At 39.3% G+C, this 12,863-nt stretch overlaps 1 protein-coding gene across 1 annotated transcript in view; it reads left to right on the top strand.

Annotated features, from left to right (window-relative positions):
• The window catches only part of CPS1 (carbamoyl-phosphate synthase 1), a 180,345-nt gene that overhangs the window by 124,756 nt on the left and 42,726 nt on the right, over window positions 1-12,863 (top strand). Inside the window, exons 23-27 of the mRNA XM_078379197.1 lie at window positions 1,397-1,460; window positions 2,760-2,941; window positions 4,444-4,638; window positions 6,190-6,257; window positions 9,609-9,684. Of these exons, the coding sequence (XP_078235323.1) occupies window positions 1,397-1,460; window positions 2,760-2,941; window positions 4,444-4,638; window positions 6,190-6,257; window positions 9,609-9,684 (585 nt within the window). The remainder of the gene's footprint in view (window positions 1-1,396; window positions 1,461-2,759; window positions 2,942-4,443; window positions 4,639-6,189; window positions 6,258-9,608; window positions 9,685-12,863) is intronic.

Here is a 12,863-nt window from a genome sequence, read left to right as displayed (position 1 = left end):
ATATTCTAAAACAGGTGTGGCAAAACCAATTCTTATGCAAAATTCCTGCATTGTGGGAAGACCTGTACATTTGATCTACAAGGTTTGATGTTTTCTTCGGCAAGCATGATGTTAAAAGAAACTATCAAGGACAGAGGCACATATAGTCTGAGGCAGAGCACAAGTATTGGGGTTACAAGGCCTTAGTGCAATCCCCAACTTTTCTTGTCAAAGGATCTTGGGAAGCCTCTTTTTTTAAAGAGCTCTAAAGGGTCAAAGCAGGCAAGTCTGAGCTAGATAGGCCATTAAGGCTTCAGTCCTATACACATTTGCCTGAAAGTAAATCCTGTTGAACAAAATGATGCCCTTTTCCAAGTAGACCTGCATGAGGTTGCACATGAGTCCTTGAGTCATCATGGGGCAGCTTCAGAGGTTTATACATAGATAAAAGCATAACTGACCTACACAGAGAGTCTAATCAGGCAGGTTGTTAAACCTTTCACAACTCTAATCTTACTAGTTTTATGAATGAGCTGCCTGTTACTGAAAGAGAGAAACAGGAAAGATAGGGAGGGGTACAGTCCCTGACATAAAATGGAAGGGGGACAGGTGTATATGTTTAATCCTTATTGTGCCACAGTCAAGAAAGTGCAGGAATACACCCCTCCTCCAGTTCAAGGATAGAAAAGAGAACACAAGCAAAAGAGTACACAATCTTCTGCCATTTCAAAACTTGGCTTCCTAATATTCCAAAACCTGACACCATTTTTTCCTATTCAGTTCATCTCTGACATGAGTCTGACTCAGTCACCGTGCTTGGGGAGCATCTGAATGATCAGGGAGGTGTGAAGATTTCCTGCACCCTTTTCTCCTTAAATTGGACCCCCTTCTACACTTTTTTGTGTAAATGTTACTCTGAGTCTGTTGAACATGTCTTCAGGCATGGAATTATTTAGACATAGCTCGTTTTATTGAACCAAATCTGGTAGCAAGGGGATAAATGCATTATGACCCCACTGATCTCCATTTGCAACCTGTGACATCTCAGACTGTGCCCTTTAATTAAAACCACATTATTATGGCTATAACGTTTTGTAAGTCAACACTAATGATTGGTAAGATTAGAAAGCGACCTGTTATATTCCCTCCTGTATTATACTAGCCCCTTTCAGCAAGACACAGAATGTATTTTCACATGACATCTCTGAAATGGTAAGATAATTAAGGTAGAAATAAGTTTCCCAAGAAACTTGCTTAATTCAGTGACATTAAAATAAGACTGGTGAAGTCAATCTGAAGCTCCAAATCTTATTTTTTGGAGAAAGACCTATGAGACATGGAGCCTTTATTCTCATGAGCACGGAGCATGCTGTTGAGAATAATTCCCAATGACTTCTCTTACTGTGTTCTATTTTAGGAGCATGATGTAAAATTTGATGACCACGGAATGATGGTGTTAGGCTGTGGACCGTATCACATAGGTAAATCTTGCTTATGGTTCCACAGTCTTTTTTCCAGCTTAAAAACCCCTTTAAAAGTCCTTTTGCTTTGCTCAGTGCCCTCTTCTGTAATAACATTTCACATTATACTGGAATTTTTTCACAGGCAAATCTCACATTATCCCCTTGTTTGACCACTGCATTTTCCTGCAAGCCTTAGAACCAAACGTATTCAACGAGAAAACTGAGAACTTCAGGTTCTTTCTAATAATGTAGTTTAAAAACCCACAAGGGGCTGGTGCAAATATAATTCCTACCTATCTCAAAAGTGGCTAAGGACATGGTAATTAAGGCATGGGATTATTATTATTATTATTATTATTATTATTATTATTATTATTATTATTATTATTATTATTATTATTATTATTATTATTATTATTATTATTATTATTATTATTATTATTATTATTATTATTATTATTATTGTTGTTGTTGTTGTTGTTGTTGTTGTTGCTGTTGCTGTTGCTGTTGCTGTTGCTGTTGCTTTTGTTTGTTTGTTTGTTTGTTTGTTTGTTTATTTATTTATTTATTTATTTATTTATTTATTTATTTATTTATTTATTTATTTATTTTATACTTTTTGGGAGTGACAACCCCATCTTAATTTAGTTAAGGGCCAAACTAGTAGCCCTTAGGTTGATACCTGTTTTTTTTTCAGAAATGCTCTCTTTCATGTGGTAAAAATTGTTTGTTTGTTTTACAATAACATGATTTTCCTCAACTGCGTATCTTATATGTAACATGCTTTGTTGTATGATTGGTCACTATTGGGTAAAGAGCCAGTGGTGCTGTAGTGGATAGAGTGCTGGACTGAAACTTGGAAGAGCTGGGTTTGAATCCCAGCTCAGGGAAGGCAACTCACTAGGGGGAAGCAATGGTAAACCACTCTTTCAATACCTCACCTACTTCGAAAACCTTATTAGAGTCAACTAGCAACAAGAGTAACCCATTATGTCAATCCCTATTTATGAAACTTCATTACCAGGTAAACTTGTAGACAAACATTTTTTCATTAAAGGTTCCCACTAACTGTTGAACTTGTTCAGTGAAAGTGCCGCTGAAGGAATACTTGAACTAAGAAGTACTCCTTTAAACAAGATGTTTGCATCTCTTTTCACTGTGAGTGCACATCTAGTGATCGCAAACATCTTGATGTAGTACCTGTGGACAGTTATGTGCTTTGCCTTGACCTTGACATGGGCTGTTGTTTCAAAGCCTCCAGGCACACTGCTGGCCTTTTGGGACTTCATTCGCCTCCCCCCCCCCTTTTCTTGACAGGAAGCAGTGTGGAGTTTGACTGGTGTGCCGTTTCTTGCATCCGCACGTTGCGCCAGCTCCACAAAAAGACGGTTGTCGTGAACTGCAACCCAGAGACCGTGAGCACTGACTTTGATGAGTGTGACAGGCTCTACTTTGAGGAACTGTCGTTGGAGAGGATCTTGGATATCTACCAACGGGAGGTAAAATAATATTTAAAAATCTAAAATATCCTGAAAAGAATTTTTTAAAAAACGGGGTCTCATAAAACCTGTCAAACCCTTTGCAAAGTCAGTCTGATCTGCACTTCTTAAAGTTGGTTTTCATGTGTGTTATTCCATTGTGTATGGCATTTCTCTTCTGAGCAATTATTCGGTCATGAACGCCGAGTAAATGTAGATACTGCCCCCTTGCCACAAAAGATGGCATATTGAACAATATTTACAAGCTGACTTAATTTGTTTCACAGTTATTTATGGCTCAAATTGTCCTGCCCTTGGTGAGCTTAATTTTAACCTGTGCTTGTGAAAGCAATTACACACATGCTTAATTTTATGCATGAAGACAATGCCACTGAGGATAACATAATTTTTCAAAAGCTAAACATAAACTTAAGGACATCTGGGGTGTGTGCGTGCATGAGTGTCCATGTTCCTGTTCGACGTTACAGTAACTTTGATGGGTTGCTTTGGCACGTTGGCAGTAAATTTGGAAGGTCTGTGTCCCTGAAAAGGGCTGTTGATTATCTTTGATTGCAAAATATCTAAAATAATTAAGTTTTGTTTGCCATATTGTTCCTAAAAGTAGAGGCCCTGTTTCCTGTGGGCTCTATGTGTCATCTAGTTAATATCATCTGTCCAGTGTTCCTCCTTATCCTCCAACCAAACACGTGAAAGGCCTCTAAGCTTTAGACTACATAAGGACTTGTCCACTTGTGCGTGTGTCTGTGTGCATCTGGAATTGCTCCCCAAAGTTAGCTTTGAAAAAGTGCTTTCAGTGTACATGACTAAAGGAACATCCCATCATAGTAATCTGGACATTAAAGACAGAGAACATCCATACCTGTGGGGCTTTACCAGCTGCAGCTGGTTAGCAGCAGTTTTTGAACCTAAGGTTCACTCTGGATACCCCCAACCTTTTGGATGAACTTCAGGGAGGGCGCCAGGTAATGATTGCCATAACAGAGCTGCAGAGCTGGATGGGACCCTCGGGATCATCAAGTCAAGTCCCTGTCAAGAAGGCACAATAGAGTACCTCTGGCTCCACAACCATTTACCTAAACCACTGAGCTATTCGACATTTCCATTATAACGTACTGGTTGGACTGGAACCTAGGAGGTGCAGGTTCAGGTCCCCACTAAGCCATGAAGCTTGCTATCTGACTGTGTGACTCTTCCTCAACCTGATCCACCTCAAAGGGTTGCTGTGTGGATAAAGTAGGGATGAGGTGAGATACATATGCTGTCCTGAGCTCATTGGAGGAAAGCCAGGATAGACGTTTAAATAATAAATAGAATAAATAGAGGAGAAGTTGGAAAGCCCCAGTGTCAGAATCAAGGCAACCTTGCACTTCTCTGGATCCAGGCTAATTTCATTTCCTTGCTGATACTAGATGATGATCAGAGGTGATGAACTGCACTAATGTTGTTTAACTTTTTCTTTTTTAAAAAAAGGGATCTAAACCTTTGTCTTCTCCTTTCTATAGGACTGTGATGGCTCCATTATCTCCGTAGGAGGACAGATTCCAAATAACCTGGCCATGCCACTTTACAAAAATGGAGTTAAAATTATGGGTACGAACCCGCTGCAGATTGACCAGGCAGAAGACCGGTCTGTATTCTCAGCTCTTCTAGATGAGCTGCAGGTGGCCCAGGCACCTTGGAAGACCGTCGGTTCCTTGGTATGAGGACATACCGCTAGTCTGTCTTTAGTAACTGCTTGAAGATGATATTCAGAATGTAATTTTGTTTGCCCTGATTTGAAAGAGTCCCTTTATCTTTTACCAGTGATTTAAGAGCAAGCATTCCAAGGGGGGCAAGCAACGTGGTCCAGTTCTGACTGATTATAAACAAGAGACGAAGTCTCAGGGTGTAGAAATTAGAATCAAATTCTTTATTCTGTGTTCTTTAAATGGTTAGTTAAAAAGCTCTGGCTCAACATGTTTCAGCGAAGCCTTCTTCAGGAACTAAACATAATACAAAACCAAATGTTAGATATCGATTCATTCACATTTTCTTTTGAGAAGATATATATACAGTAGTTCTGACCGAACCAGTAAATTTATATTTGGGCTTTATCATTTCTGAACACACATGAGGGCTACCTTAACTGTAATCACTAATACGTAGACATTCTCTCTACTGAAAACTGTGGTCAATGTCCTGCTGGGGACTTCTGCCTTTGTGACTAACACTGTGGATGGTTGCACTGTTTGGTTAGGAGATCTGTTGCATGACTGATTGCACAATTGGTTGCACAAGCAGTTGCACAATGCACATCTCACCAGATGTCAGAACTGGCTGCACAATGTTTGCTGTGTACAAAGCAGGATTTTGGCTTATGTCAGAGAGAAAGCAAGGCTTGAATGTTTTCCTCTGGCATTCTAATTTTTTAAATATGAAAATAATGGCAGGGGAATAGTGGTGTAAAAACACTGTATTCTCTCCTGTCTGCGGTCCAAAGTGGGCACTATTATGTACCATGCCTAATAGATACCATCCAGACTGACAACTTAATACATATACAGTGGTGCCTCACTTAACGACGATAATCTGTTCCAGGAAAATCATCGTTAAGCAAAAACATTGTAAAGCGAAATAAAATATTGTCTTAAAGCGGATTTGTCGTAATGCCCGGCAACTGTTAAGCGAGGCACCACTGTAATATGGTAAAACGTACTTTGATAATCCAGAGGAACCTGTCATCTGAGAGACCAATACTGGATGGATTCTTGAGTCTAGAATTTAAAAACCTGAGTTGCAAGATTTTAAAAGCATGTCTACATTTCGTGCATGGTAGCTTCTGGTTAGGAAAACTATTGTCTGTGTCCTTTGTGAAGCCTAAATTTGCATCATTCTTCATATGGATATTGACTGGATTTCAGCTATCAAAGGACGGCTTATTGCCAGCCTCTGTTTGTTTCATTGCTTTCCTGGCTATTCCATTTCTGTATCTATTGGGAAAGTTTCCTTTTAAAAGCACTCACCCATCCATCTGTCTTTCCTTCAGACATACTCTGCCTGAGAGGGTCCCCCCACAAAAAAAAAGGATGAAGAGAAAAGATATATGAATCATTTTCATAATCAATGGGAAAAACACCACAGATTACCTAGTTGATTTGAGGTCTACCTTAGGCTGCAAATGTAATGCAAATTTTAGTTCTTTTGAGATCTCCAAATGTCTAGGCATCCTTGCCATTTTTAAAAAGAAGTAATGTTTTCCATATTTTTAGGACGATGCAGTTGAATTTGCGAACTTGGTTGGCTACCCATGCTTGTTGAGACCTTCCTATGTTTTGAGGTAAGCCATTTTTTTTGCAACACAGGTTGAATTTCCTGCACTTCTTACACACACCAAAGCATGAAGGGATCAAATACTATTAAAGTTGCATGTCAACACTGTACAGTTTCTCAACTCAGATGAATAAAAGAGACAGTGAAAAATTAGTTGTCCTTATTAGACAGTTCTTTATTGAGATGAAGACTTGACTTCTCAGTTTAACATTGTGTTTACATGAGGTCGAACTTAATTATTTTGCCATTAGGCAACAATACCATCTCTTCCATTTCCCATTAATCCAATCAAACTGCAGCTTGTTTGACAGATGTTTCAGATAACAATAAAACATTACATTTCTAAAAATAACAACGTGCCAACAACATTAATTTTTAATGTAAAGCAATGACTTGTAAATTGGTCACTCTTTTGTTATAATAAGAGACTGTTAATTGTTGTGTTCAAATATTATAGTTGGGCAACATTTTGGTGAGACCTGGGGGGCTGTAATTGGGATCCTTGTATTAATGTTAATATTCTTTAAAAAGAAAGGTTTAAAAAGTAACTAAAGCACATAACACACTCTTGGGAGAAGCTACAGTAGTGAACAACATTAACAAATTACACTTTCAGTGTAATGAATAGTAATTATTTTTAAAAAGGAACCTTCTGAAGTCTTTCACCTATTACCATAGCTCTGTAATGTCGGCACAACATCATTTCTAGGGTTCCTTCCTTCTCCTTCCTGTTCCCATTTTTGTCTGTTCCTTCTGTCCTGGCATTTGGACAAATTCTCATATGACCATGAGAAAAATGTTGACCTACCAGATCTGGTTCAACAGCCCATTCCTAACAGTGACTGACTAGGTGCCCATCAAACCTGCCCCACAGTCTGATATAGAAATGGGAGCTTTCCCAGGGGAAATGAATACAAAGCTCAGCACCACAGGTGCCATAGCGGTCTTTTCCCACCCTGGAGAACCAGCCCAATCACTGGGCTCCTCACAGTGTGCATGTCCAGCAGTGGCAACATTGTGCTAACTGTGCTAAACTGGCGCTGCCCTGTTTCTCTGCTCAGCAGCTGGACAGGGAGACTCATTGATGTTAAAAGCTTCCTCAAGGGAGTTTAGAGATGGACAATATTAAAATCTTAAAAATGAAAGGAAGCAACACCGATGGAAATTAATAACGATAAAGCACTAAAAGAATGAAAATTTAGCAATCCCCCTCCGTTTTTGAAAGCAGAGTAGTGTCTTGCTTCCTTAAACCCAAGTATGAAAAGACTGGGCCAGTCTTCCTTGAGAATATGTTTTACCTTCTGGGGGTTGCCAGTGAGAAGGCTCTGTACTTCAGAGTCACCTACCGGTGTCAGCGGAGGTGCATAGAGCAGGACTTCAAAAAATGACCTGAGGGATTAGGCAGGTTCAAAATCAGGTAGATAAATGTTGAAAGTAAATGCAGTGACACAAACATTTTTTACATTTCTTTTTTTAGGCCTCCTGGAACCTTGAGAATTATCTGTAAATGTCAGACTGTTATTTACACATAAGAAGGTGGGTGGGTGGGTGGAGGACTGTGAATAATAATAAATTGGAAATTACTCTTAAGAATAAGCTCATCTTGCCAGCATCACTTTTCCAATAAAGAGAACAGGCATACCAGCATCATGTTGACAGTATCTTCAGAGACGCTCTTCTATCTGAGAAGTGTTCCTTTACCTGTAACTGTTTTATGTCAAATTTATGCTGTGGCAGCTGTTTTCTTTTCCCAGGCCTTGGTTGACAAAACAAAACAAAGAGAACTGGGAATAAGTTGAATCAATGTGAAGAGATGTTCTAAATAGTTCCTCTCCAAAGCTTAATGCAGCAAAGTGCTTATTCACAGATGAGAGGATAGGAAGAGAAATAGAGTTTGCTGAGCACCGTTTGCAAGTGGAAATGGAAATTGAGCTGAAGCCTTTTGATAATAAAAGAGAGGCAGACTATCAATCTGAGGAATGCAACCTTGACAGTGGTTGAAGCAGGAAGAATGTTTTAGCAAGAGAAAAGCCTGCCCCAAATGGTTTCTGGTAGAGTGAAGTGTTGTGCATATAGATGCAAACAGCTTTTTTTATGATGCAATTAACAATGAGTTATTGTTAAATAATTGAGTCAAAACATCTTTTCATTGAGCTGTTTGAAGCAATCCATGGGATTCTCAAGCATAGGCAAGTATGCTTGATCAAAATGGTGGATCCCTTAAAATGTTTTGGAAAAATAAGAGCATTGTGCAGAAGGTGTTTTCCTCTTGTAAAGATAATGAGCACATTGGGGAAAAAAATCTGTTGAGCCAAGCCTAAATAATTTCAGCTTCATGATTTCCAATATGATTTGAATAATAATAATTAGCCGGTTTATGTCCTTACTGGTGCGGTCAACATATGGTTTGCCCCAGCATTTGGGGGTAAGGCACAACATTGTTCAGACACACTTCTGCTGACCACAATGAGTAGACGTATATGATGTGTCACAAAGTAAGGAAAATAGGAGAAGTATCAACTGTAGGCACAATTTAAGGGGCATTTCAAATACTCACCTTTCTCATGGGACAAAAAAAAAGTATTGCACACAGGTTGGGCTTCTGGTTCTACTGTCTTAAGTTTGTCACTGCCTCTGTAATCTGCTTTGATCAATTATAATGCCTTAACTTGTTAAACAAAATTGCATGCCAAAAATAATTTTTTTAAAAAAATAGTTGAATAGATGCAGCTTTCTCATTATCTGGAAGGTAATCTAGTCACACATGTGCCATGAAGTTAGTTTGATTATTCTACATGAAAGTTCCTCTACTGGGTCACTATGTTTCATTCTGGCAAGGTTTGGGGCAATAACAAGTTAATGAAAGAGTAATATTTTTTAGGTTTGAGGTCTTAAATATTGTTGTGATATTTGTCCACTGCATCCCATTGTTTGGGGCATTCATTTTTATTAAGAACTCCCCATTCTGCCCCGTTCCATTCTGTTCCGGCATTTACCTAGTCCCACGTTACACAAATAAGCACTGAAAACACATGGGCTCAAAATGCTGAAGTTATACTTCTGACCCCTTTAGAAGGCTGAACAGTAGAAGATACTTGGGGAAGCATCTGCTACAGAACCCAAACTTTTTTCCTTTTAGTCTTTGGTCGAGAAATCCCTTTTTCTTTTAGTATGTTCTTGGAAGCACTCACCTTCTGAGGTAAATATAATCCTTATTCACTTTGGTGAACAGTCCATCCATCCTTTCATCTTACAAAGAATGGGGGCAGTGGTTTGAATGGGAGCGGTATTTTGAAGATAAAAATATACTGGTACGATGGCATTTTAAACCTAAGACTTCTTCTTTCTTTCCTCCTAGTGGTTCAGCGATGAATGTAGTATATACAGAAAAAGAGATGAAAAAATTCTTAGCAGCAGCAACTAGAGTTTCACAGGTATGAAAATGACTTTACATTTCTACATTTACCTCAGAACTTTCAGCTTCTGAAAGTGTTCATGTTTCACTCATTTGGTTTTCGTTTTATCATTTTATCATTTCAGGAAATGAGGTAATTTAAATAAAATTAATTTTACTTTTTGTTTCTTATCTTCATACACCAGTTGGTGCATCTATGTGGGCATAAATTACCTTTAATTTATTTGAAGTTTCCTATTCCCCCTCCAGGTTCCAAAGTTTCTTACACAGATCCCTTTTGACTTTGGAAGCCTCAGATTGCCAATGAGATTGGGAACATCAGCAGTAACCTCATGCCAATTTCCTAATACAGTAAGACTCCCCATCCATAGGGATTCTCTTATCTGCTGCCTGAAAATATTAAATTATGCACACACACCCAGAAATACACATTTATATGTATTTCCTGTCTGTACGTACCAGGAGTCGCCACTAGACCATGTAATCAATACTTCTGTGTTTTTCTACATCTGCACAGTGGGCGGTTTGTAACTGATCCTAGAAGTACAGCGGTCCTACTATATTAAAGACTCCTTCCATTCTGAGGCTCTCATAGTCTTTCCAAGGTCAAAAGGGAATCTGTTGTTAGCTTTGAAACGGGGGTGGAGATGGGGTAGGAAACGTTTAAATTATAGTAAATCAAATTGGATTAAAGAGTAATGCTGCATATTGATGATGTCATCATATTTACACCACATAGTTATTCAACAGGATTTCAGTCCTTGTACCTCACATAGTTATAACACTTAGAAGCAATTGGTCCCTCTCTAACTTTTACAGGACTTCATTATGTAGCTGAGGAACACCAAGACATAGCAATGGATTAGGCCAAGATTTTACCTCGATTCTTGCAAGCTTCTAACTGTTTAACTCAACTGAAATTGGGGGGGGGGGGGATTTGATTTGAATCCTGTTGGATTGCAACTCCCACTAGCCTAAGCCAACATAGCCAGTGGTGAGAAATGCTGGGAGATGAAGTCCAACAGCATCTGCAAGACCGCCACTGGAAAAAAAAACAATCCATGTTTCGGCATGGGAAAGGTTCTGTGCGAATCAAAGAGACAAATGGAACCTGTGAAAAAAAATTCATTGGAAGTGTTCCTTTTTGTGTTCTAGCCATGGCTTGGGATTTTTTTAAAAAAAATCTGTTTTTTGTTGCCTTTTTTCTAAATCCTGTATGCATTTCCATTCTAATCTTTGTTTGTATCAGGTTAGGGTACTTTTTAAAATCCCTGTATGGAATACTGCACACGTGCACACACACACCCATAGAAATTCTCTTGCACACTTTCTTAATAGGTACATTTTGTATGTTATTTTTCTAGCATGCTTATGTATGTTTTACAGCTGGTCAAATCTTTCAGCTGTTTTTCCAACTGTTTATGTGTTACAGTGGTGCCCCGCATAGTGAGGTTAATCCGTTCCGGGAAACATCGTTAAGTGGAACGGGGAAACCAATTCTGAATGGGCCCAAAACTCACTGCTCTCCGATGTTTCCCCATGTTCCGGTGGCCATCTTGGGTGTCCCGGCAGCCATTTGTGGTGTTCCGGTGGCCATTTTGGGTGTTCCGGCGGCCATTTTGGGTGTCCCAGTGGCCATTTTTTGTGTTCCGGTGGCCTTTTTGGGTGTCCCAGCGGCCATTTTTGTGTTCCGGTGGCCATTTTGGGTGTCCCGGCGGCCATTTTGGGTGTCCCGGCGGCCATTTTTTGTGTTCCAGTGGCCATTTTGGGTGTCTGGCGGCCATTTTAGAACCGCCGAACAGCTGTTCCCCTATCGCAATGCGAGCATGCCCTCGCATTAGCGATGGGGAAATCCGCATCACAATGCAGATTCATCGTTAAACGGTGCACTCGTTATGCGAGGCACCACTGTATTTATATGCTATTTATATCTAATATGTACATACCACCCTACTTTGTGGAAAGCATTACTCTGGGCAGTTGTAGCTATTTGTTTCTGGGTGTTTTTTACATCTGTAGGTTATTTTTCAGGGATGTACGTTATGTACTGCAGGCCTCACAGATGTGCAGAGTTCAGACGCAAGGTGTGTTTAGTGCCAAATGGATCATTTCAGAGACAGTCTCATAACTGCTGAACTTCTTTTCCGCCCTGGCTTTTTCCATTACTTCTTCCAGGACAACAGATGGGCACATTTTGACGTAATAGCTTTCTGATATATTGTGGATTACATAACATTCTCCAACATATATATCTGGGAAATGCAACAAAATTTTGCAACATGCCATGCAAAATTTGAAGTTCCAGTCATTCCCCTCCCCGACCCCAATTTTCTGTTCACGTCTCAGCAGTGAGTCACCATTGCCTGCACACCGATTATTTTTAGTCTGCCATGGACTGTTGTTGTCAGCTGCTTGAGGGTTTTTTTCTCTCCAATAATTATTTTCCATACTTCTGCAAACCTCTGATGTTCCCCAAAGGACACTGAAACCTCTCTCTTCTGTGGGAGTGGTTATAAAACCTGTGGCACTCGGAGAATTTAATTCCCTGTTGGTAACTGTGGCAATGAGTTTGCCAGTGTCTGTACAGTATATTCATATTATACCTGCTTGCTCACTATCACTCTCTAAAATATTTATGGCATCACAAACTTTTCATATTTAATCATTTACTAAGAGAGCTGATTTGTAGCCAAGTACTAATAAACAAACATCTCAGAGCACTAATCTTTGTTTCCTTTTTCAGTTTCCATATCAAATGTCCCAGAGAGATGGTATCCCTGTTTCTCCCCAGAATTCTGAATTGCTGTTTCTTTTAAAACAGTTTGTTCATTTTATTTCTTAAAGACACTGAAGTTTAATTTTTCAGCTTGCACTCCTTGTCTTTGGTTTGGCCCAAGGGTACAGTCCCGTTCCATTTAACATTTAATTGTTGTCATCATTGACCTATAGAGCTTGTAGTGTCAATAAAGAAAATCCCAATTTCCCCATGAAAATACTGAGACAAGAGACGTCCGTTTGTTTATCTTGTCTTTTACATAACAGAGAAATGTGATGAGTCTGTATGCCTGCTTGAAATAAGTGCAGATTAGTAATTTTTAAAAGAAAGAAATAGCATGCAGTAGTTAAAACCCAAGTAAAAACATGGATGCTTATTTAGGCCTTCCCTCCAGTCAATACTTGATTCTCTCTTCTCATTTC

Source organism: Pogona vitticeps, chromosome 1 (assembly GCF_051106095.1).
Source record: "Pogona vitticeps strain Pit_001003342236 chromosome 1, PviZW2.1, whole genome shotgun sequence".
NCBI lineage: Eukaryota > Metazoa > Chordata > Lepidosauria > Squamata > Agamidae > Pogona > Pogona vitticeps.
Note: the sequence above shows the minus strand (reverse complement) of the source record. Positions and strands in the feature narration are given on the sequence as shown.